The sequence below is a fragment of the Astatotilapia calliptera genome, chromosome 15 (genome assembly GCF_900246225.1).
Source record: "Astatotilapia calliptera chromosome 15, fAstCal1.2, whole genome shotgun sequence".
Lineage (NCBI taxonomy): Eukaryota > Metazoa > Chordata > Actinopteri > Cichliformes > Cichlidae > Astatotilapia > Astatotilapia calliptera.
The window spans coordinates 34,682,536-34,709,007 of NC_039316.1; the positions used below are offsets into that span (position 1 = coordinate 34,682,536).

The following is a 26,472-nucleotide window of genomic DNA, read 5'->3' on the forward strand; positions in this document are numbered from 1 at the left end:
CCCTTCAGAGGTCTGTTCAGTTTACTTCTGCTCTGTTTTATCAAAACCTCACTCTTATTGAATGGGTAAAATATGTGAGCCCAGGCTCTAAAAATACAGGAAGAGTTCCAGGAAAGAATCAAAGCATAGGCACTGCGTTAAGCCAGCTTTAAGCCACCTCATTGCACCATTTATGCATGTGTTGTGAGAAAATCTTAACACTTCTCATTCCAAATAAATGAACAATCAGGGTATAAACTAGAACATGCTTTTTCCCTTCATTAATCAATTCTTTTAAATTGCAAATAAATATATTCTTTTTTAATATACATTTTTATCTTAACTCTTTTGATTCAGTGACACAAAAATCTGTGAACCTACTATGATTTGAAATTAAAGCAAAAACTGACCACAGTAAAAATATTTCTAAATTCATCTTTTCATAGAAAAACTTCAACAGTAAACATCTGCTTTGAGATTAGATTTCAGTCATATTAATTTATTTTGTACTATGTTCGCTACAAAATTTACTCTGTGCTCATTTTAATATACGGTTTCTTTTGGCCCAGTACACAGAACAGAAAAACAGTATTCCTGGTTATGCCCAGCTGGGATCACCCCAGGTGACCTTTTCAGCCTGTTGAGTGTTTCAGTGTTGGACCTGTTAGCCACAGTTCCCTCTGAGTAACATTCACACGCGATGGGGAGTCCCATGACAGGCCAGCTGGAATCTCCAGTCCACCCCTAGAAACACATACAAATACTAATCCTCTGTGGAGCCACCACTGGTCAGCCAGCCTGTCAGTTCATTGGGAGGGTTTTGAACTGTGTGTGTGTGTGTGTGTGTGTGTGTGTGTGTGTGTGTGTGTGTGTGTGTGTGTGTGTGTGTGTGTGTGTGTGTGTGTGTGTGTGTGTTGGGGATGTTGTTAGGGTTTCCTGTTTGGCCTGTTTTAGTTCTTCCTGGCAGGGCCCTGCTGGCATCGTAGTTGAGCTTTAGCATTAACAATACAAAAAAAGTGTTGTGTGTAGTAATGGAGATTTTGCAGTGGATATCTAATCCTTAATTCTTTTTCATTTAAAAACATTGCCTTTATGTAAATTTCTTAACAGTAGCATTTAATAGTGATTGCATTTATCTTTCATTGGCTGCGTGACCTGCTAATACGCATTTATGACACTTTTCTTTCTAAGAACTGTAATTAACAGCCTACATAAGCAAAAATTTAATTTTTTTCAATGCAAAACATTATTTTTGTAATATTAATAATAACATATATTAAACTTTACAATTTTTAATTTACATAATCTTCCTTAAACAAGTGAAAATAGAGTGCTCTGCTCCTTGAAATAAGTAATAATTAACTGAAAAAAGGTTGTCGATCTTACATATTTTACAGATTTATGTAATAGAACAAATTACAGTTACTTACATAATTGTTTATAAATTCACCACATGGCAGGAAATCCACCCCTTTCTCTTTTCACTCACTTCCATAATTTTCCTTGTAACAGCTTTCAACCTTTGACTGTTCTTACTGAGGCTCATGCCTTTACTAGCTTCTTTAAAATGTCCATGTTTAGCTGGTTAATGGGGGTTAAAGTGTACGATGGGGTTTGTAGTTTACTTTGACGAACTTTGTATCTTCACTCACCACAAAGACCTTCCACGCCAACAACATGTCAGCATGTTGCTGTGACTGTGTGTGCAACTATTCGGCTGTGACCTGCGGGTCACTGGCCAGGGCTGAGAACGCCGAAAATTGATGGATTCCATGTTCCTGGTTGCTCGATCTGTACGCCTCTAGCATTTAAGCTGTGTTATGATGTGCTTGTGATGCAAACCATGCTAAATGTCTGCAGAAATGAATGAAATGACACTCCATCAAACCAAACAGGAGCAATTTCTCCGGACAGACATAAACACATTCCTGTCGCTTATAAGAAGAATTTCTGTTATACTGTATCAGGGTTACCAAAACATGTTTTATATATGTGTATTATTAATAAATACTGCTTACCTGGCTATTTATGTTTTACTGTTTTAAGTATGTTTATACCTGTGAGATTTATTCATTTATTTAATTGTTTTTTTTGTCAGATTCTTGTATGTCTTGATGACCGTGACAAACCGTTTGTCAAAGTTCAAGGTTACGGTGACTTTATATCTGTCCTTTTCTCACAAAGGTGGTTTCATTTTAGCTCATACTTAGACTGAAGAATGAATTGGTTAGAAGTAACTGTTAGCCCCCAAAACATGTTTTTGGCTATAACTTGGGAATTCATGTGCTAATCATAACAAAATGTCTCACAAATGTCCAAATGAATAAAATGCTGATGTGATGAAACTAACAATGTGAAAAGAAAGAAATGTCTATAGTTTATGTACAGAAGAGATTATGACCATTATTTTATGAATGAGTGTAACAAACAAACAAACAAACCTTCCATTTCACTCTTATTTAACTGTCAGGTCTTGGATCTACTCTAAAAACGTGTTTGTTTTGTTGCAGAACCATCAGAAATTACACTATTAGGAACATTTTTGATTCAAATTTTCTTTGAATCTTTTTTAGCTCAGGACACATTCTTAAGCAGTCATGATTTTATTATCTCCTCTTTCTTGCCTCAGTGAAGCAATCATATTTATTGTGTTTTGGAATACATATAACCATATGCATGCTGAATAGCTTTACCTCACAGCAAAACACACATGCAGTTATGCTCTTCATGTGTGGGGGGTGGAGGGGGACGGGGTGCCAGTCATGTTCCATTAATCTGAATCAACATGTAGTGATTGATCAATTAGCCCTGCTTAAAGCTGGGGCTCAGGCTGATCAATAGCACTGATCACCGGCCAAAGGTTTTTCATTAAGACCTGCTGCTCTGCATGAACAGACTCCATTAGCACAGACCAAATGGACTGTGAGCAATGTAAAACCTGTAGTGGAAAAACATATATACATCCTGCAGTTTTGCCCTTTATTCGATTTATATCCACGTTTGAGGCATATATTTAACGGCGTGTGTAATAATTTTATCTAATTTGCAAATCATTAGTGGTCGCTAAAACCGATTCCAACATAAAATCTTATTCCTGGTACCAACAATGTAGGTATAGGTGTTTCAAAAACTTCAAAAATAACAAACAGTTCATTCAAAATAATGTTGTATCATGTTTTCATGAATCGACTGTGGGTGTGTGGAGAAGTACTGTGATCATATTGTCCCACATAATACTTGGTGCTTACAGCGAGATTAAAAAAAGTATGTATTTATTTATTTATTTTCACACTACCACACTCTGAGCAGATAGTCGGGGCTAATCAGACCTTATAATGTTGTAGTTTATACAAAGTCTGACAAATGAATGATATAAATTATAGAACTTTTTAATGCCCATAAATATTTTTATAGTATAGTCCTTTGTTTTTAGGCAAAGACTCGCGTGCATATGTTTTACATTTCCCTATTTAATCCTTGTATAATCACTCATATTGCTTCTAAATATTGTTTTCAGTTCCATGGGTGGGCATGTCTGACTGTATTTCCTTTTTCAGCCCAGTCATTGTCAGCTTGTTTGTTAGTTACCTGAAAAAAGAAGCGGATGTCGCTGTGCCACAGTGATATGTCTGATCCACGACCCCATCAAACCCACGGGATCATCCGTAGCCTGAAACACAAAAAACATTGGTCAGCCACCACTGTCAAACTCACCTTTCTCACCCTTTCCTTACCCTCAGTGGGGCCAGGAGCCATTGTTTCACTTAAACAATCCTTATTGAATTAAATCTGGCCACATGCTTTGTTTAGTAAGACCGATGCGTACTGCTGTCATGGGTCCTATCGTTAATGTGCCATCACTACACCTCATATCCTTACCAGACACGTAGCTCCGTTTCCTCCATCTGTAGGTGAATGTGTGCGCACATGTCCCTCTATGGGTGTGTGGCAGTGACTGAAACCATAAAAGTGTGCTGGTAGATACGGTGAATGAGTAACCAGGAGGATGATGGGTGGGACTGTGTCTGTATGTGTGTGTGTGTGTGTGTGTGTGATATTGAGCATTAAATCACTCATCAGAGAGAAAAACAGATAAGCAGTTTGACATTAGTGGCTTTAGTCACTGTTAGAAATGCCACAGAGAAATAGACATATAAACACCCTAGAAAAGGCTTACGAAATCCATATGAAATCCAACTTATTCATCTCTAATGTAATAGCCCTATAGCTCATGGTCATCCCAAAAAGTCTTCAGCAGCTGCTCGATCAAAAAAACATAAAAGTCAATAAGAAATGTCATCAAAGCAAACTCCAACACCTTTGAGATGTATTTTATATATTTTGATCTGTGATTCACTTGTATTTGGGGCGACTTGTTCTCCTGATTGTTTAGAGAGTGCTATTAATTTAAGGTCACAGGACTGGATCCTCTCACTATCAAGACCATGTGGCTATCCTCCTTACCCGCTTTGAAGCAAGTTCTCTCTGTGGCATTGTTTTTGAAAACTTTTAATAAAACAATTAAAAGGAATATGAAATATTCAGAATTATAGGAAAAAATAACTAATGTGAAAAAAGTATTGCAATTGTAAAGCTTGTACCTTTTTGCCATTTAAACACTAGGGAAGCAAGATTAACATGTTTCAGGTTTGAGCAACGGCTAGGGGAGTAGATTGTTTTTTAGGAGGGGTGTCATAATTGTGATAACACTTACACGTGTTTGGGCACATGTGGCTGTATCTCAGTTTAGGCGGGAAGGAAGGGAGTTGGTCATAGAAATACTGTGGCAGACAGGAAGAGATCATCCTCATGTTACTATCGCTGGGGTTAAGCACTCTAACTCCCCAAGCCCAAATGTGTAGATTCAGAATATTGCTAATAGACTTACACTACAGTGTTACAAACATAAACGTCTTCTCCCTCATGGTCTCTCATCTTTTTCCTTTTTACAAGTGCCACACAACTATTTTGTTACTATGATAAATTGGATTTTTTTTTCCTTTCCTGGGATTGGATGGCAGCACGGACATTTCCGTGAGTGGTCGATGGGATGGATGCACGGATGACACAGTATCCACCCCCATTGGGGAAAGGAAGTCCCTATCAGAACAAAACAGGAAAGAGACAAAGCAAAAACAAGTGCATGTCTTTTTGGACATTAAATCACTTCCTTTAGGACTCTGAACTGCTTGCCCCACCATCCTCAGCTTCCACCTATCAGCACACACACACGCACAAAGATGTGTGTGTGCATATAAAATTGCAAGTTATTCGGTTATTCATCTCTAAGCAGTAGTGTTGATAAACTCAGCTAATTAATATCAATAACAAAGAAAAGAGACTAGAGAGCTCATTTAGAATTGTAAATTTGCTTCAGTGGTAGGAGCTGGTGCCCTACAGTGTATGTCCAGCCTACCAGTCTTATTGCTTTAAGTTGCAGATGCGATGGGAATCATAGGATGTAAGTGGCATATAAATCCATGTATGCTGACAGATCATAAGCCCTGTCTGGATCCAGTGCCTTGATCTAAATCCAAAAACAAAAACAAAGAGACCAAAGTTCTTCTGCGGCTAATGCAGGAAAGGACAGGAAAATGGTTGCAGGAAAAGACAATGACCGGAGTTTTCATCCAGAACAAAAACACTAGTCTCACTCTGTCTTGGTAGTCGCTTTTGTGTGTTTGATACTCTGTGGCTCATTTCCGATATCTAGTGCAAGTCTTCTACAGACATTAGAAATGCAGCTCTCATATAGTGTTGTGCTCATCTCAGGGCACAGCTGTAAAAAATATGACTTCCTTCCTGAAAGCAATTTCCTGTTTATGTCTGAATGCAGGTCACGAGAGGGGTATAGTGGTTCCTACCTCATCCACCATCATGGTTCAACCCCAGACCTGATGATGCAGGATGTTATGAAGCTCATTGCCATTATCTTGAGCAAAATACCTGTCTAGGGTTGGCTCCTCCTTGAGCAAGACACTGAACTCGACTTCAGTGCATGTGCATGACATACATGTCTGCATCTTGATGTGTAAATTGTAAATTGCTTTGTCCTTTAAGGTATAAAAAGGGCTTCATAAGTACAGTCCACTTACATTTTCCAGTTCTGTCTTTTCTCTCCTTATTCCTAAGCTGTCTACTTTAATCCACAAAACACAAATAAGCAGATATTCACTAAGCAAACACACTGTTGTGACATTATTTACGTTTTATTCTCTCCACAAGACTTAAGAGACTTCCTCCACACCCCCAAATTGTCTCAATTGCACACACATGAATCTTCCTGAGGTGCCCTGTTTGTTTCATTTTCTGCTGATTTGCCTAAAACAGGCAGCGGCCGCTGCTGTCAATGTTTAATTTAAGAGCTCATGTTCCCCTCTGCACGGTATCTTGTGGTCGGGAGCATAGATGGGCTTTATGGGGGGGTGCCATGGGTGGGTTGAGGGAAATTGGGTAGGTGGGTGGGGGGATTGATGGAGACCGGTAGGTCTCCGGGCGCCGTCATTAAGATGGCTCCTCGGTGTGGAGATGAGAAAGCATGCTCTGCACTCTGGGCTCATTGAAGATGCTCCCCTGCCTACTCGAAGCATCCATTATTTATAAGTTTTTACAAATTCCAACTGACATTTTTATCAGTTGGGAATGTCTGTTTCTTATTTGCCTACTCTGGGCGTGTCTGTCCTGCACCCAAAAGTTGGAAAAAAAATTTGAAATATAACCGGTTGACATTAAAAAGCACTTTGCAGCTGGCTGCAGTTATCTTCGACATCTATAATTAGGTTTTCAAGTTTTAGTTTTAAACAGTATTTTCAGAATCAAAGGGAAATAGGTGATATTGTTTGTAACAAAGTGGCATATTGGGTGGTGGCACACAGAATAAGTTATAAGGGGTATAGAATAAGGGGCAGGGATAGCTCAGTAGGTAAAGTGGTCGCCCCATGATCGGAAGGTCGGCGGTTCGAATCCACTTAACGGCTACCCTGAGGTACCCCTGAGCAAGGTACCGTCCCTACACACTGCTCCCCGGGCGCCTGCTTAGTGGGCTGCCCACTGCTTCACTGAGTGAATGGGTCAAATGCAGAGAAAAACAAGTAATTTCCCCATGGGGATCAATAAAGTATCCATTATTATTATTATTAGTCATGTCTCCTTTAAACCTAATCACTTTGATAACATTGTATTTAACTTTACCCCTCAAGATTATTGAACATTACAAGAAGTAGATGTCAGACATGACAATCATATATCCGAATAAAAGCATATGTGCATTACTGACCAATGCAGGTCTATCAGGAAGCATCTCTCTGCTGTCCACCACCCCTTTCTCGTACATCTGTGGCAGAGCCAGTATTGATCTTACCGCTGCCCTGTTTGGTGTTCACAGCCTCGGGCTTCACACAGCCTTACCTCAACTTACATACTCACCTCATATTAGGCTCTCAGCTCGATATGCACTGTAAGGCTCTGAGACACTCCCACTTGTAAAATGTCAGCCAGGATGAACTCCCATAAAACAAGACAGAAAGCCCACTTACACACACATATAGATACATTTGTTAGAAATAATCTTTTGTAATACTGAAAATGTAGAAAGATTCAAATTAGAGGAAAAAAACAAACCTGTAAGGTGATTGAGGGCATTTGTATGATCGGAAATGATGTAAAGCGTACTCCATGGTCTTTGCAGTTACACCTCAGTTGAACACCTATACAGCTTCAACCAAAATAAACTTCTGTCACACATTGCTACAGATCCCACCACATCTCAGAGTTGCTCTGCTGTATTGAGATCTAGTGCCTGTGGAGGCCATTTGAGTATAGTGAGCTCATTGGCATACTCAAGAAACCAGTTTGCGCTTTGTGGCATGGCGCGTTACCCTGCTTGAAGCAGCCATGAGAAAATATGCATGCTATGGTTATAAAGGGATGGAGGTGGACATGGTCAGCAACAATACTCAGGCTGTGGCATTTAAATGATGCTCAGTTAAAAACCTAAGCAAATATCCCCCAAACCATCACCACCAGCGTCAGCCATTGATATAAGTCAAGAGGAATCCATGCTTTCATTTTGTTTATACCAAATGCTGATCCTAGCATCCAAATATAACAGCAGACATTGACTTATCAGACCACATAATTAAAAAAAAACTTCTGTTGTCTGATTTTGGTGAACCAGTTTCCTGTTGTTAGCTAATAGGAGTGACTCTTGTGTGTAGTCTTCTGCTGCTGTACCCCATCTGGTTCGAGGTTTGGCATAATGATGCTCTTCTGCATAAGCTGGTTGTAATGAGTGGTTACAGTGGGGCAAAAAAGTATTTAGTCAGCCACCGATTGTGCAAGTTCCCCCACCTAAAATGATGACAGAGGTCAGTAATTTGCACCAGAGGTACACTTCAACTGTGAGAGACAGAATGTGAAAAAAAATCCATGAATCCACATGGTAGGATTTGTAAAGAATTTATTCGTAAATCAGGGTGGAAAATAAGTATTTGGTCAATAACAAAAATACAACCCAATACTTTGTAACATAACCTTTGTTGGCAATAACAGAGGTCAAACGTTTACTATAGGTCTTTACCAGGTTTGCACACACAGTAGCTGGTATTTTGGCCCATTCCTCCATGCAGATCTTCTCGAGAGCAGTGATGTTTTGGGGCTGTCGCCGAGCAACACGGACTTTCAACTCCCGCCACAGATTTTCTATGGGGTTGAGGTCTGGAGACTGGCTAGGCCACTCCAGGACTTTCAAATGCTTCTTACGGAGCCACTCCTTTGTTGCCCGGGCGGTGTGTTTTGGATCATTGTCATGTTGGAAGACCCAGCCTCGTTTCATCTTCAAAGTTCTCACTGATGGAAGGAGGTTTTGGCTCAAAATCTCACGATACATGGCCCCATTCATTCTGTCCTTAACACGGATCAGTCGTCCTGTCCCCTTGGCAGAAAAACAGCCCCATAGCATGATGTTTCCACCCCCATGCTTCACAGTAGGTATGGTGTTCTTGGGATGCAACTCAGTATTCTTCTTCCTCCAAACACCACGAGTTGAGTTTATACCAAAAAGTTCTACTTTGGTTTCATCTGACCACATGACATTCTCCCAATCCTCTGCTGTATCATCCATGTGCTCTCTGGCAAACTTCAGACGGGCCTGGACATGCACTGGCTTCAGCAGCGGAACACGTCTGGCACTGCGGGATTTGATTCCCTGCCGTTGTAGTGTGTTACTGATGGTGACCTTTGTTACTTTGGTCCCAGCTCTCTGCAGGTCATTCACCAGGTCCCCCCGTGTGGTTCTGGGATCTTTGCTCACCGTTCTCATGATCATTTTGACCCCACGGGATGAGATCTTGCGTGGAGCCCCAGATCGAGGGAGATTATCAGTGGTCTTGTATGTCTTCCATTTTCTGATGATTGCTCCCACAGTTGATTTGTTCACACCAAGCTGCTTGCCTATTGTAGATTCACTCTTCCCAGTCTGGTGCAGGTCTACAATACTTTTCCTGGTGTCCTTCGAAAGCTCTTTGGTCTTGGCCATGGCGGAGTTTGGAGTCTGACTGTTTGAGGCTGTGGACAGGTGTCTTTTATACAGATGGTGAGTTCAAACAGGTGCCATTCATACAGGTAACGAGTGGGGGACAGGAAAGCTTCTTACAGAAGACGTTACAGGTCTGTGAGAGCCAGAGATTTTCCTTGTTTGAGGTGACCAAATACTTATTTTCCACCCTAATTTACGAATAAATTCTTTACAAATCCTACCATGTGAATTCATGGATTTTTTTTTCACATTCTGTCTCTCACAGTTGAAGTGTACCTCTGGTGCAAATTACTGACCTCTGTCATCATTTTAAGTGGGGGAACTTGCACAATCGGTGGCTGACTAAATACTTTTTTGCCCCACTGTATTTGAATTACTGCTGACCAGAGAACTGTTGCTCACTGGATGTTTTCTCTTTTTCAGACCACTCTCTGTAGAAATGATTGTGTGGGAAAATCCCAGTAGTTTCCAAAAAACGCATACCAGCCTGTCTGACACCAACAAACAAGTCATGTCCAAAGTCATGTAAATCACCTTTTTTCCTCTTTCTGTAGTGCCAAAATACAGCAAGTTGCTTCAAGGCACCTTCTATTGTATAACCCTATGGTAATAGAGAGAAAACCCCAATAATCAGTCAATCCCCAATGAGCTAGCATTTAGCGACAGTGGGAAGGAAAAACTCTTTTTAAACAGGAAGACACTTCTGGCAGAATCAGGCTTAGGGAGAGTCAGCCATCTGTCATAACTGGTTGGGAGTGAAAGGACAGAAGACACAAGAATAAACAGTGCTTTCCACAATCGCCAACATAATACACAGTGGGATAATATCTTTTGGACAAATGGTGTTCCATAAATCAAGCCTATACTTCCAGAGATTTATAGAATAAATGTCAAGATGCACTGGAACTGTTTTGACAGCATGCAATGGTCCAACATCTCAAGAAGACATTTTAATTATTTTGTCTTCATTTCTTTCACCCATCATTTGTTACAGAAAAAAAGTGTCTTTCTCAGGATTTGTGGCATAGTTTCCATACCACCATGTTTTGTTAAAGTTCATACATATACACACCCTATCATTTTGACTTCAATACATAAATGGTTTTAAATGCTTTGCCCAAGGGCACCTTTGCTGTGATTGTCTAACCCAGCCAATTTGGTTTGTCTCGTCCATTTATTTTATAGCTTGTAGTAATGTGGTGTTCATGAATGACAAATGCACAGTCCTGACACTATTATCCTGAGTTGGAAGGCTTATATAGCTTAAAATGATTTTAAAGATTTAAAGTGACTTTGTGACATAAGGAGGTGCATATTACTCGACAGTTGTGCAGACTGCCATGTGGTGACTAAAATTAACCACAGACACCCATGATTAGAGTCGAAATTTAAGATGCAATGAAAAAAAAACCCCACCCAAATATACAAGAAGTTGTCTTAAATGTATTTCATTATGCTTTCATGTAAATGTTCAACTTCTAGGGTATAAGCTGTTTGCTCACCTTTATTTCTTGTTATCCGTGGTTAAACACTTAATAAATAGCTGGGCAGTCTGTTAGCTTTGCTCATGTATTCTTCCTTGAAAAGCTGTGTTGTGCACACTGTCAAAAAAAGGACACACCAACTCACCACTATAGAATGCTGTGTTATTTGTGGTGTAGTACAGTTAGAAGGCTATTTTGGGAATTTTGTCAAATTGATACAGTAACTTGATTGGAAATCTAAGGAGACGAAACACAGTATTCACAGCTATGTAGGGCTAGGTCATGGTCTGGTGTTTGGGGTAGGCTGTGGTCTGGTGATGAGGGTAGCAGCTGCCTTGATGTCCAGTGCCTAGCATAGTAATGACATCCAACAGTGCTTCAGCCCACGCAAAAACTTTACACTCAAAACTTTTCACTATCCTCACTATCAACCACAAAGCACAGAATCTATAAAACTACATACTTATGTCATTAACGATGTAATACTTCTGAAATGATAAATTAGTGATTTATTGTAATAGATTGAGCTCAACTTTTGACAGCCTTAGAACTCTAGGTGATGATAGGCAGCCTTTCCTCTATTAACTTGACTTCTGGTCTTTATAAAACTGAGCAAGTGCCGAACAGATGCTGAGGGGATGTTCCCTAAAGATCTTCCATGGGGATTATACTCCTAATTTTACTTAGTAATGTTTAAGGCTGTGGTGTTGCTTCATAGGAGCTTCATTACAGTGTTACTGCTGCCTCTGGCAAAGGACTGAACCTCTTAAGAGTCTTAGTAGCTTAGAGAAACTGCTGCTGTCTCAAGAGAGGGATAGCAGACTAAATAATCAGTTTCCCATCACAGTGACAATGTGAGAGCAGCTGTTTGCATCTGAAGGCCTGCCAGCAATTGTCAATTGTGCTCTGAGACACTGAAGGAAAGAAAAGAGGCACGAAGGGAGTGAAAGCTTAAAGAAAAGTTTCTTTCTGCTTGATTCAGGCTTCTAAAGGGTTTTGATATTGATTTCACCAACAGACCTGTAGTTGTATGTCTAGAGAAGGGCTAAATCTGTCTGTGAAAACACATGTTAGTAGAGATAGAGACAAACACATGATAAATTTAAGCAGAGTCTTGTATTTTTGGTGCTGTATGCTAAAATAAACAGTACTTTTTGAGTTATGGTGCACATTCTTCATTTGTGTTACACCAAGCCTCCGAACTCTCAAGTTGTTTTGATGGAAGAAGAATGCTTTTTTGTCCATTGTTTTGCTGTCCACAGAAATAAATCCTCTGGGATTATAATAAACTATATCTCAAGCATAGTGCATGTTTACATTGTAAAAAGTGTCTGTGCAAATATGACAATGGTCCCCAGCTCAAGGCTATTGCTGGGCTTGAGGGACTAAAATGTCCCTCACATCTTTGGATGTGTGACCACCACCCTGCCCAACTTGAAGATTAATAAATGAGCAAAGAATTTTGAACCTTTCATTCTTATACATTTTGCTGTTTTTAAAGAGTAGATGGTCTGTTCCAGCATTTTTATTAGGCACTACCTGGTTTCTTATGGTTTCTTGATACTTTGTCTTGTTTAGTGTCGGTTTTATATTCTGCCGTTCTGTTTTTTATTCTGTTCCTTTAGCTCTTGCTTGTTTCAGTTACTTTGTGTGTTACAACCCGGCTCAAAAGCTGAAACATAAATATGGAAACTAACACGAGAAGAGGGTTTTATTTTAAATTCTGTAACAAATTAGCTAAAATAGCTGGTACCACTAAGACAAAGACTAGTGTGCCTCCATGAAAGCCTGCCTCAGGTTTGCCTTTATCCACACCTGACTAGGTGTGGTCAATTAGCAACAGCTGAAAAGTCTTGCACTGCCACTGCAAAGAGATTAGGGCCTGCAGAGGGACTTAACAATGTGTGTGCTTAGAGCTTATTTGTCCCCTCCATGTTTCCTTTGCCTCCTGTGTTGAGTTTATTCATGTGTCTATGTTTCTCTATATAGCTATTGTTTATCACTTCCTGTTTTATTTTTGCAATTAATTGTCTCATGGGTATTGTGCTAGTTCTACTTCCATTGGCTTGTCTCATTGTCTTGATTATCCTCACCTGTGTCTCATTACCCTTTTGTTTCGATGTCACCTCCTGATTAGCCTTTTGTGTGTGTGTGTGTGTATATATGTATATATTTTTTTTTCTCCCCTCTGTCCTTTGTCATTGTTGTGCTAATAAACGAGGGCCCCAGAACAAACCTATGAATAGAGTGGCCACTCAATCAATCATTTGGCATCTCCCTCACTGATAAAACAAGGCTTGTCACCACTGAAGCCTCTCAAAGCACAGAGAGCTGGTGATCAGCATGTGAGGACGAGGTGCTGGGCTGTTGTGGCTGTGTATGGTTCTTCCACATGCTATTTTCACAAGCTCCTGTTTGCTGAATGAATAAATTGTTACATTGCCAATATGTCTTATTTCTTCAGACTTCAGTCATTCAACCCAATAAACAAAACAAGAGTCAGTAGCAGAATAAGCTATTTGGCATTGGCAGAGAAAATTTGGCAACTTTTTATGGGCACAACCCACATACTCAACTCTGCTGCTAACCCACAGGAAAATAAGCAGTATAAAATCTATTGCCAAGAACCATTGTTAGAACAAAAACCAAAAGCATATTTCCTTACCTTTGTGCTAGATTTATAATCCTCTGTTATAAACTGAGCCTACTTCCACGTAGAGGAACGTTCCTGGCCATTAGAGCGGGATCTCAGGCTATGATGAACATTTTTTAATTTACCAGACGCATGCTTTTTTTCAGCACTCATGCAGACAATTTTTTAACCTTGATTTTTTTCTCTGGCACAGTCCAGTCATTGGTAATTGTAAGCAGCCTTACTTTTGTTTACTACCTTAGAAATTGGCGTATTATGCCACAGAAATTTATTATCTTTGTTTGGAAAATTGACTAGCATTTCGAAAGCTCTGTTGTTAGATGCAGCATACAGTATGATATGTTAGGTGGCAACCACAATCATGACGCAGTCACAATTACCAGAAGACCATCAGAAAACAGCAGCGGGTAGAAGAAATGTTGAAATATAATAAAACTGCGTAACCACCAGTCAGAAAACAGCTGCACCAGAACTGGGAGTGCAGAGACAGACTGTAGACTGAGGGACAGATGGGGATTGTTGCTTGAACATGGATAGCCAAACTGCAACGTGTAAGCCACACACAGATTTATAGTTTTACAGTCAGAGCAAAGGCTACTGCACACGTCACACTGACTCAGCTGTGACATGTCAGCATGTTTCCAGGCATATTGTAGGGACCACAACTATCCGAGGGGTGTTCAAAGTAAAAATGTAAATTACAATCACCCGAAATGGCCCAAGAATCCACTGTGCAAAATTATCAGACAGGTTAAAAAAACATCTATGTACAGCAAGTACAATTTTCTTCTCGCTCCTTTTTCAGTTTTTTTTATTTTTTTTATTTCAGTTTTTATTTGTTGTTATTATTATTATTTTAATCATCTTTAGTCTGTCTCACTAAGAAATGCTAGGAGGTCATAGCAAAAACATACATATTTGTCTGGATTTTTCATAGGAAAACAGTCGCTTTACCCAGAACTCTGCAGAAGAGGAACAGTGTTGTGATATTCAGGTTGTCATGTCATTACAGATGCCACATACCTCTTTTGTAGCTCCCATAGAGGACTCTTTTTGATAATGTTCACGCAAAGGTCAAGATTCCACATGTAGTTTTTCACCAGCATTCACCTTCGCCACTTGGCTGAGGTCTGGCATGATTAATTCTTTGTGTCTTGCCATCTCTCTGTGTGCCAGGTTCATCTTGCTTACAATGGAGCCAAGCAAACACAGGAGAAAAGTGTGTGCCTGAAAGTGTGTGTGTGTTTTTAAAAGACATTGGTGCAACTGTTTTAACAGGGCGACTCTGTTTGAATTAGATGTTCTAACCCCCCGCTTGCTAAATGGATTTCTAAAGTGGCTGTAGTTGGAGGCTTTCAATCGGATGCAACCTTGAGTCCTTTTTTATGTGAGCTCTGTAGGATTTAAGTGCCGGTATAACATGAGCACGACTGAATGCATGCTCCTCATTTTTTGAAATTGAAAAATCTCCAAAGGCTCTCCCCATTGTGCAGGCAATTAATGGAATGCTGGCAGCGAGGTTCAGGTGCTTAAAAGTTGTATTTTTTTCCTCTCTCTCTCCTGATCTCTTTTTAATGACTAATAAAGGATAATCATCGTGGAAAAAACATCATAATGCTGTAGGCTTCCTCTTTATGCACAATGATGTATAATGCATGCTTTGAAATGAAACGGCAGCGGCCTTCGAACCATTCCATCTCCAAACCTTAGTGTATTTGTTTTGCATGCCACAGTGAGGCTTTTGCATAATAATTGTGAGTGTTCCCTTTAACAGTACTTGCCTATTAATTTGATCTTTACATTTTTAAAGTTTGTCCATCAGGCCGCCAGACAATGGCTCCTCCAGTCGCTGTTTGGCGTAAGTGATTGCAACGTAGGCTAATTGCCTCTCTAAAGAGTTGTTTCCTTTTTTATCCTCTTTGTTTTTTATGTTTTAGTGTTGAAGCATATGAATAAATATAAGTGATCAATAAAACCTTTCCCCTTAACTTTTTGAACAGTCTTTAACATGTAAGAACTCCCTTTCTTCTTATATGAGGTGAATATATAAAAAGCTAATATCGGCTTTCATTACCTTTTTTGGGGAGGGTTTTTCTTTTGCTCTTTGGTTCATTTTAAACTTAAAATGTCTTTGTGCTCTGCTTTTGCACCGATAATCAGGCAACCCTGGTTGGATAAAAGGGAAAGGTTAAAAAGGTTAACGTCACACAACGTTGTACTCAGAATTTAAGATGGTACAAATGTGCCAAAAAGTCTTTTTCAATGGTCAAAGTAAGTTGATTTTTATTTCCCTTTGATGTATTGTTACTGCCAGAACTACTTTACAGGGAGTAAATTGGGGGAAGAAGCCGAGGGTCTGGAAGGGGGCTTTTTCCCCCCAGTTGCTCCAGTAGTAAAATGCAAAGTTTCTGATAAGAGGGTAAACTGCTGCCTACTTTTGGTCTAATGATATACAATGACTGAGTCGGTACATGTGGCTGTAGATATTTCATTCAAACTCACAGCTGTCATTATTTGTTTTTAATAAAGACAAATAATTAAGACCGAACAAACAGTAAAAGTTCAGCTCTCTCGTAAACTCACTGATTAATTTTATTTAGTAGTTGTGCTTGTCTCCGGCCTGTCGAGCCTCCGGGCCTGCCTGAAACTGGACTGAATATCAAATTTGCTTATTCCAGCATTCAGTTGCTCATTTTCTTGCAATCTTGGAACCCATCCAATAGATTTCTTTCTCTCTTTCTTTATTTCTTTCTTTTTTTTCTCTCCTCGTGCCCTCAATCTCTTTCTCTTTGACTGTGCTTGACAATACAGGGAAACATACAAGCGCATCTCGGTAAATTCGAGTGATGTGGTTCCAGAGTTTAAAAGCTTCACATAACACTAGCAGACACAACTTGGGGCTGTTTGTGTGACGGAAAGGAAAACTTGTTTAGAAACTGACAGCACTGTGTGTGAGAGAGATTTAACAAAAAAAAAAAAAAAAACTGTATGTGTGTGTTGCTTTTGGCAAGTTATTCATTTGTATTTTTTTTCCTTGCTCTCTGTGTGGTTATCTTTTGAGTTGGTTGGTTTGGAGCTGATGTCCACCTTTGGGGATGCACATAGCATGCATTTCTGAGTATTTTCACCTGAGGCTGCACTTGTTAGAGTCTGTGGATAAATGTATATACATTATTTATACAAATTCAGGGCGAGTGAAAGCAGGTTTAACACGTTTACAGACAGGAGGCCAAGCACTGAAAGCCAAGCTCCAAGTGAGGATTGCAATGCTGTGTGAGGGGAATCGAGCTGGCCGCTTGCTCATCTGTGACCAGCATCCTTAATGCTGCGTGTGAACACAGACCGTATTATCTTTACTGCCTCAGCAATTAAATGATCCCTCGTATCAGTTGCATCGTAGGAAGAAATGAAAACTAATAGCCTGTTAAAAGTTTGGTATTTACAAAAGGCTCTTAAGAAACCTCTTGGCTTTGTTGCTGAATTTTTTATTTTCTAAAAATGTAGAAAAGGACTAGTGACTGTTCAACAACTTCTTCTTCTTCAGTTTAGAAATTATGTATGTGTCTTTAAGAAAACATGAGAAGAGATTAATGAACCTAAGAGAGGGATGGGGAGAGAGAAAGGTTGGCTAGAAGGCAGAGAGAACTGTAAGGTGGATCAAACTCGTGGCAGATCATGTCGTGTGGAGAGTTAAAGGCAAATATAAAAAGGATGAGTATTTGCACAAAATTACACTTGCTGCCAAAGTACAGCTCTTTAGATCATTTATCAACCTCTTGTCTAGATTCACATTGTAACAGTAAAATCATGCTTTAATGTGAATATTGTGCTGCTGAAGGCTGTTGAGCAGGACAGCTTTTTACAGTTTAATCGCTTCTGATATAAAACTCTGTATTTGACTTTGAGACCTCAACTGTAGACCTTAATTAACGTTCTTTCAGTCACTCACTAAAGGGTTTCATTTTAAAACGTTTTACTGCACACAATAGTTAGAAATGATTGGCGATTGCATCCGTTCGTAATATTGTTAAAAATTGTTGCAAATGTTGTAACAACAGTAATTTAATAGTGGGGCTCTTCCACCATTTTTTACTGACTTCAGTGACAAAGCACTAGATACTGTACTTCATCCTCCTCCCAGCATGAAACGAGAGTTACCATTTGTGTTGCATTGTTACAGTATAGATAAGTAGTGCTTCCCTAAAGTTACTTGAAATTTCCCACTTACCCATCCCTCTCCTTCATTTAGGAGCTGCCTGCTTCAGAAGTGAATGCCTTGCCACCTGGCTGCAGTCTTCATGTTCCCATGGACCTCGAGTTTTCAGCTTCCTGTTTCCCTCGCAGCCCTACACCTCAGAAAAGCTACGATCTTGTCCACATAGACTGATCTGTCATGATGTTTTTGGTGTTTCTGTACTTCTTATTTGACATTTATCTGCCCCCCCCCCCCCAAATTGTCCTTGATTTGTACTTCCTTTACGATGCCTTGGATAATAACATATCGCCTCATGTATATATGTACGGTTATGATCTAAACTGAACAATTAATGATGTGTACATAATGATTTTAAATATGTTTGTCTTTTTTCTCCAGGAAAACAATGTAATTATTTCTCATTGCTACAGGTACTCACGTTGCAATCATACACATAATTTCCCTGAAATAACAAATGAAGTGGAAGTGGGCAGCATTAGTGTGCAGAGGGAGTGAGAACCTGGTGTTATAAGCATAAGAATTATTTATTGAGATATGAGAAAAAACTCAGTTAGCCCCATTGAGAGAAACTCCAGGACCTGGAAGTGATGGAAGTGTTCAAAATGTCAGCAAAAGGGTGAAAAAAGCCAAAGCAGAAAGGAAATAGCATTTAGATTTTTTTGTCTCCATCGGTTGACAGTGCACATGAGCATATAACACACAAAAGTAGTTGTTGTTTGAATCTTGTGTACAAGTCTGTTTCACAATCACTACGTGTTCTACAAAAATGTGTTGTGAAGCAAACAGGTGGGATTTACACCATTTATGATAACTTCTCACTGGCAAGCTACCAGAAACACTTCCTCAGACCATTTATTTGAATATCTTCAAACATAATTGTCTTAGGTGTTGGAGCAGGACTGCAGTGATGATACAACAAACATGCAGTAAAAAGCAGGACTTATGCATTGCCACATTAGTAGCTTGTGTTGCCTACATGAGTTGTGGATTTCACTGTATGTTACAATTAGGTCCGTAGGTTTATTGTGGATTTTAAATCGCAGGATAAAGATGTGACTGAAGTGCATGCTTTCAGCTTTAATTCAAGGTCTTTAACAAAAGATTTGCATTTACTGTTTAAGAATTACAACTATTTTTAATAGTCTCCTATTTACAGAGGCTCAAGCTTTAATGACTGACACACAGCTACACAGAGAGGTGACGCCTGTTCCTTTGTTATTTTATGGCAAATGAACCAGACATAATATCTAAAGTTTAAGTGTGTTGAATTTGTGTTTTATAGCTTTTCATTAGAATTTGTTTCAGTGCAGTGAGAGATAGCAACAACTTTAGCAGTGTTCAAATTAACAGTCTGGTTCATTCTTAAAAAGAGTGAATGCACTGACCCACTCAGTGACAGCAAAAGGCCTGAAAGACCAAAGAAGACAACTAACTTGGTTAATGACAGAATTTTTTTCCACATTAAATAATAAAAATAACTTTTCATCTAAAAAAGTCATGAATACTTGTATTATCAAGAGACCCCAGAACGAATGGAAACACGGAGGGTTTACAACAAGGTGCAAATCACTGGTTACAGTCAGGAATGAGAAGGCCGGATGAGACTCTTTCAGAAAACATCTTAAAGACCTGCACACTGTAAAAAATATTTAAAGAGATGAAACCAAGTTTTGCTTGTACCAGAATGATGGGAAGAGATAAGTATGGAGAAGGCGAGAAACAGCTCATGCTATCTGTTGTTATGGCATGGTTATGTATGGGTGGCAGTGAAACTGGGTCCATAGCGTTTATTGATGATGTGACTGCTGAGCAGGATGTGGCAGAAGTAGCAGGATGAATTTGGGCTTTAGTCTTTGTTTCGATTCAGAATAATGCCACAAAACTGAAGGTCGATGGAGTAAAAGGCCTTCAGAGCATCTCGTAGGTGGAAGGAAGTCCATTGGTTCAAGACTTCAAGCATTCGTTCACTGCAAAAGATTTTCATCCACATATTAAAAACAATCCTTGCATTTGAACTGTTAGCTTGTTCAAATAATTTTGAGCCTCTGAAAATGGGGTTCTTTGTATAAAAATGGCCATAAGTCATAATCAGTTAATGCAAAACTTTTGTTAAACTCCTTGAATTAAAGATGAAAGTCTGCACTTTAATCAGTCCTCGATTGTTTGATTTAAAATCTATACTGTTGTGTACAGAAATTACAAAAATTGCACCTTTGTCCAACAAATTATGGACCTAACTGTACGTGAAGTCCAAGGCACCTGCAGAACCTAAACACTGACTTTGAGAACGTGAATGAGAGGTAAGATTGTGTGACCAGAACACAAAAGTAATGATCGGATTCAGAAATAACTTAATGACTTTTCTGTACATTAAACATGCCGCTGAAAGACTTTAGCTCATTCGATGACTTATTAACAAAATGCTTTAAAGATAAAAAACACACACACCACAGGTTGATGTGGGAGGGAAATTGTGATAAACAACTACTATACATATGGGGAAACTTGGCAAGAGAATAATTTAGGCTGCTGTGTTTTTTTTGTTGTTGTTTTTTTAAAGCTGCTTTTCTTAACTTGGGACACAATAATAGAAGTCACAGCTCACAGGGGAAAGATGCAGTCTTTGGTATAAGAGCAAACTGGACAGAACAATGATGCAGGATGTGAATAAGTAAAACTAACGTGGCACAGACGTCTTTCACACCTACTCACTTAAACACAATACTTGTTTCAATGTACAGACTTGCATGAACATTTAAAAGACTGAAAACTTGTGATTTTTCTTTCTTTCTTTTGTCTTATTTTTCTTTTTTTCTTCTTTTCTTTTTCTCTTTTTTTATTGGAAAGCCTGTTATTTTTGCTCCAGACCTGCATTGTCGAACTACTTATGGAAACGAAACAAGAACATGCTACAGTAAACAAATTTATTTCGGCGTGGACACCTTACGTCATGTAACACATAGATGGAAATATAGCGACGCAATAAATTATCTTCATTATTAAGCGTAACCAGTGACATACTATACATCAAAAATGTCAAAGCACTGTAAATAAAAAACAAACAGAAAAAAGCAAAAGGCTTTTACAAATAAAAAGGTCGGAAGCGAAAAGGAAGTCTTACACAGACATCAATGCTTAAAAAACCCCCCAAATAAAACAAATGTTTGAATGCCAGCAGACACAGAAATTAATATTTTAAGTGTGATTCCTCCTTGATTTTAGTGTCTCACGACATAATTTAAGTACTGCTCAAAACAAATAAAAAAATAAAACACTATACACACACCAAAGAAAGCAAACCAGAAGGATCTTTTTTTCTCATTAATTTCTTTTTTTCTTTCTTTTTTTTTTTTTTTTTTAGGAAATCATTGCTTTGCAATTTATGCTTCATCACAGTTCTCTCCCATTTGACCACATGAATGTAAACAACTGCTGAATTATTCTTTTTTTTTAATTTTTACAACATTAATACTTTTTATATATATATATTTATATATATATATATTTATATATTTGTACATATTTTCATTCACATCTGCACGGTTAGCTAGCATGGTAATGAAATAAGGCAAGACTCACATAACTGTGACATCACAATGTTTTTTTCTCTTATAATACTGATTATTAAGGTATTTGTCATTTCCTTCATCTGTTCTGCAGCAGGCTTTGGTCTTTTCGGACAAAGGCAGGATCGTTCCTTCTCCGTCTCCAGAACCACATTTTGTTTTGTTCCAGTTTTAGTGAAATATTAAAAAGGACAGGGTTTTTTTTGTTTGCTTGTTTGTTTGTTTTTTTGCGGGAAACAGGGCTATAAATACAATTTAAGCTGACATTAGTTAATTGAATTTATTTAACACTGGTCTTTCTGAGGTACATAGTCTAACATAACATGGAGAGATGGAATAAGAAAGGAGAACTGCATGGCGACCATGAGGAGCAAATGACTTCAATTACAAGAGAAAAAAAGACGTCTTCTTCTTATTCACCCATTTAGCATTTTGTTCGCTAACAAATTAGAATTTTATTTTTCAACTTTCAGTTCTCCCCTTTCAGTTCGGTCGAGCTGCCACTCGTTTTTTTTGTGAGTTAAAAAAAAACAAAACAACAAAAAACAGACGTGATGGTAGCTGAGAGTCTCTTGCCTGGTTGACAGCTTGTCATTTTGCCCTTACAGTACCAAACAACAACTAAAAGCCAGTTTTATTGATAGAGCGCACAAGAGAATCATTGACCAAAACAAGCCACCGCTGTAGTCACAAAGCTCTTTTAAAGATGGGCAGTGTTATTCAGCTTCCCCTTTTTGTCAGCACAGAAAGCCTCTCAATGGCATTACCAGCACTAAAACATTTGTGGGCTCTTGAATTCTTAAAGTTGCAGTCTGACAGTCTGATAGTCTTGCTTGTGCAGATGATCAGAAATCATCTTGTACAGTCAAATGCAGATTCTGCTTCAAGTGGTTGTCTTTTTTATCTTTCTTCCTTTCAGCATCGTCTTTTTCTGTCTGTGGTTGAGGAAAAGTGACTCCTTTTTAGAGTTTTTATTGTGTTTTTTTTTCTTTCTACAATAAAGGGATCCAAATGCTGTTTGTCTGTGCACGTTATGAGTCTCTGTGCACGTGTTCGTCCACTTCAAGTTGTAACTTGAACCACACACACACACAAAAAAGAGCTCGATAAAACTGCTCCCCATCCTCTAGGTCACCACATAGTCAAGTGTGAGCTGGAGGTTTGGTTTTGGTGAAAGCATTATTTGGAGTTTCTGGACTGCTGCAAAACTGCACAGCTGCACTGCGGGTAGGAAAGTCGCTTCCTAAGCTCTTTTGGCGTGCAGCATTTCAATAAGCAGGTTGTTGCAGGGCACGTCGCCGTTCAGGTGTTTGTAGTAAAGGTATTCTTCGGCTTGCAGGCTGATGGCTCGTATCTCGGGTAGTCGAAGGAGCAGCTGGCCAAACTTGTCCGTTTGCTGCGGGTAGTTACACATGACGTAGTCCAGCAGCGCTGCATTGACCTGCTCCTGGACGCTCTCGACCAGGTGAAAATTCTCCAGGTTCTTCACATCTACGGGAAGGAGGAAGAGAAAGGTTAGTTAAAGTCAGGCTCCACAGGAAATGTGGGTCAGCGTGAGAACAGGTGAGGGAACTCGAAACCAAGGTTACCCAGACGCTGTTTTCACTTTTAAAAAAAATCCACAGGGTTCATATTACAGACACACAGATTAGTTCTTTGGTTATTGTATATTTTCACGTTGCTCAAAATCTGGCACTCCATGTTGACGTATCCCTCCCTCCTCTTGTTTTTTCCTCTTTATCATCTTCTGGGACTACAGTGCAGAGGGAGTCAGGTAAAGGCAACAAAAAAAGAAGGTTCTTCTCCTGAGACACAAATTCCCCAAGAGCCCATGAATTATGCAGGGGAGAGTTGTAGTCGTATTAGCACCAGAGCTGCTCCTTAACCTAACGCTTTCACCACACTTTTGTTTAAGATCAAAACAATTTGTCCCACTTATTTTATTTTTTTAAATGTGCAGATAAAAGTTTGCAAAAGCATCAATCTGATGAATAATAATGCTAACTTTAAATAAAAGAGTAGACATCAAGTGCAGGAATCCATCTCAAAGGAAAACCCCTTTTTTCACCATTAATTCCTCGTGCAAAATACATTTTGCATCTCTCTAAAACCCTACCTTTCTGCGCAGCTATAAGCACTTTTCCTTGACAATAATAAGCTCACTGGGGGTTTAAGCAGATTATTGCAAGACAAGACAAAAAAATTTGCTAAATGGATAATGGTGAACCAGAGCGCTGTGTGTACTTGTCATGATTATGAAGCACAGGGGCTGCAGAATATTTAATCAGGTAGCAGCTCTGTGTGTGCGTGTGTGATCTTTTATTAATCTGTTTGACCCCAGGTCGAGTGTGCTCACAGTGGGCTAATGTAGAATGACAGAGTCTGTGTATAGTTGGACCAGCACACACGCACACACTAAAATATACCACCCTTCCGACTTAATCTCTCAAACACACACACACGCACACACACCCGCACTAATCCATGGAAATACACATAATATTTCTTTCTTTCTCACACAGTACCCTCTTCCCACACACATACAAACTTACTCACGCACACATGTGCCCCATCCACCCACCTAGAGCATTAGGAGGAAGGAGGGGGAGATAAATCAGCAGCTAATGAGGTCTAGAGAATGAGAAGCAGGTCCTTCAAGGCACTTCCATCTATGATGCACTCTACCATGCTATTGCAATCTGTATGTGTATGTGTGTGTCTGCCTGTTCTTGTGTTGCTTGTGTGTGTGCCAGCATGTACTGTGTTGATGCTCACCCTGACCTCTGAATGACACGGCGGGGGGCTAAATAAGGCCAAGAGGAGGGCAGGAAAAGGGGGAGGGGTGTGGCCTGTGACAAAGGAGCCTCCAAACAAACATGACATGTGCTTTTTCCTGCTGCCACTCAGCTGTCTGACCCCACTCAGACTCCAGCACCGTCTTTCACACCACCAACACCTCAGAGAGGCCTTTATGTAGCCTTACATAAGCCAGCCCAGTAGACTGTCGAGTGTGCTTTAAGCGTTTCCACATAGACGTCCTACGCAGGTCAACAAGGAGAAAAGTCTTCTTCTTTAAAAAAAAGAATATCTACAAATGAAACAATTTAAACGTTTAAAAGTTTCAGAGTCACTCAGAAAGTTTGGAAAAAAAATGCAGAAATCACTGAAAGTACTACTGTTTTGGATTTTTGTTGTTTATATCAAGTTGACTGTTAAGTTATGTTTTGAGCATGCACTACAAAAAAAGAATTACACTGAGCATTTTTTAAAGGACTCAACATCTGTGGCATTGCTGTACATATCCATGGACAACAGATGGGCATAGCTACATCTCTTCAAATAAGAGTCTTTTTTTTGAGAAATCAATAGACAAATACATTTATATTTTATTAAATTAAAGTTTGTCAGCATAAAGGAAACAAAACTGACCCTACAGGAATTTTTTTTATAGAATAGACATATTTGAATTTTAAGTCATATGTCATTATAGTATTAAAAAAATCACTGAAAACTAACTTTTTCCTGAACACACTATGTGTCTAATAACTTCTGTTACAGAATGAGTGTAGCTTTACTGCTAGCCATCCTCTCCAAACACTAAATACCACGCATACATCAAATTTAACACAATCAAATTTAAATAGAAAATTCTGTTTAGTATAATCAAGATCTTTTTGGGCCATATAATATAAGAATAAGTGTTTTCTGCAGTGCAAACACTGTAACAACACCACATGCTGGTATGTCAGAGCATCTCACAGCAGAGGCATGCCAAGTATTACCATGCTTTCTCTGAAAGATTTGTCTCTGTTTTGTGTGCGACTACGTTGTGTGCGTGTGTCGATGTTGGGGGGACAATGGAGAATTAGGATCCAATGTCTCTGTCAAGCTAATTAGACAAAAGTGAAGCAATAAGACAGCATTTTAATTGCTAATTAGCAGAGCCTCTTTTGAAAAAATAATGAATCGGGGCTTCTAAAAAAAAAGTACAAATGACAATAGCATAATATTCATTCTCTATTGGAAAAAACAGTGAAAAAAAAGAAGAAAAAGGTTGAAGAGTTGTTTGTTTGAATTCTGCTGTTAAACACATTAGAAAAGTGAAGAGCTACTAGAGCTACTTTCAGCTGCTCCCTTAGTCACATGAGGCCTCCACAGCAGGTAGCACTGCATATTTGATTTGGCAGACCCTTCCTGACACAACACCAAAGGGAATCTTTTCCTGGGGCTTGAACCAGGGATCTTTGCTGCTTAGGTGATTGTACATGAAGCCACTAAGTCAGAAACTCAGAGTAATTTAGTCATTCAACGGCACGAATGTGATGAATTAAAACAAGCAGCAAATAAACAATTGATCAGTGATTCCCAGACAGTGGCAGGTTGGAGTATTAAATGTGCTAAGCACTCGCTCCTCTTCCTTCAGTGCCCCCCTTCATTCCCCCTCCCCTCTCTCTCTCTCCCTCTCTCCATCTCATCCTTCAGTCACTGTGGGACTAATTATCAACTTTTTTTCACATAAAACAGCCACAGTTCGTTGCAGTGCCGCGTCCGAATACTCAAAAGGAAACCCCGAGGTCCCGCAGAATACATTGTTTCATTTGACGGCCGATCATGCTGAAGCCAGCGACCTAATGCAAGAGCACACACACACACACGCACGCACAGACACACACACACACACACACACACACACACACACAGATTAATTCTCTCTTTCACAGAACCCCTGAAATCTCCGCTGTGCTTTTTAATTAGACTGGATCTGCTCTGTGCTGTGAGTGTATGTCTTTTACGCTCTTTCACCGACCCTTACAATCAACCTGCTCCAGGGACACACACACACACAGAAACTGCACATTCAGTCGTGCAAACGCTTGCTCCATTATTTCACTCTGATCACAGAGATGCCTCACAGAGTGGACAATGTGTTGGGAAAAATTTGACCCGAGAAATAAAAACAACACATATACGTAGTTACACCAAGGGTTTTCTTTTTTGTACATTTTTCTTAATTCTGTATACTTAGACTATTTTAGTGT

General features: G+C 39.3%; 2 protein-coding genes across 3 annotated transcripts in view; one reads left to right on the forward strand and one right to left on the reverse strand.

Annotated features, from left to right (window-relative positions):
* The window catches only part of LOC113006913 (adhesion G-protein coupled receptor D2), a 95,146-nt gene extending 76,933 nt beyond the window's left edge, over window positions 1–18,213 (forward strand). For both annotated transcript variants that reach the window (XM_026143164.1, XM_026143166.1), the window contains one exon: window positions 17,901–18,213. In XM_026143164.1, the coding sequence (XP_025998949.1) occupies window positions 17,901–18,038 (138 nt within the window). In that variant the 3' untranslated portion in view covers window positions 18,039–18,213. The remainder of the gene's footprint in view (window positions 1–17,900) is intronic.
* Window positions 18,214–21,669: 3,456 nt separating this feature from the next.
* Window positions 21,670–26,472, reverse strand: part of nr5a2 (nuclear receptor subfamily 5, group A, member 2) — a 68,806-nt gene continuing 64,003 nt past the window's right edge. Inside the window, exon 7 of the mRNA XM_026193904.1 lies at window positions 21,670–22,924. Coding sequence (XP_026049689.1) covers window positions 22,677–22,924 — 248 coding nt within the window. The 3' untranslated portion in view covers window positions 21,670–22,676. The remainder of the gene's footprint in view (window positions 22,925–26,472) is intronic.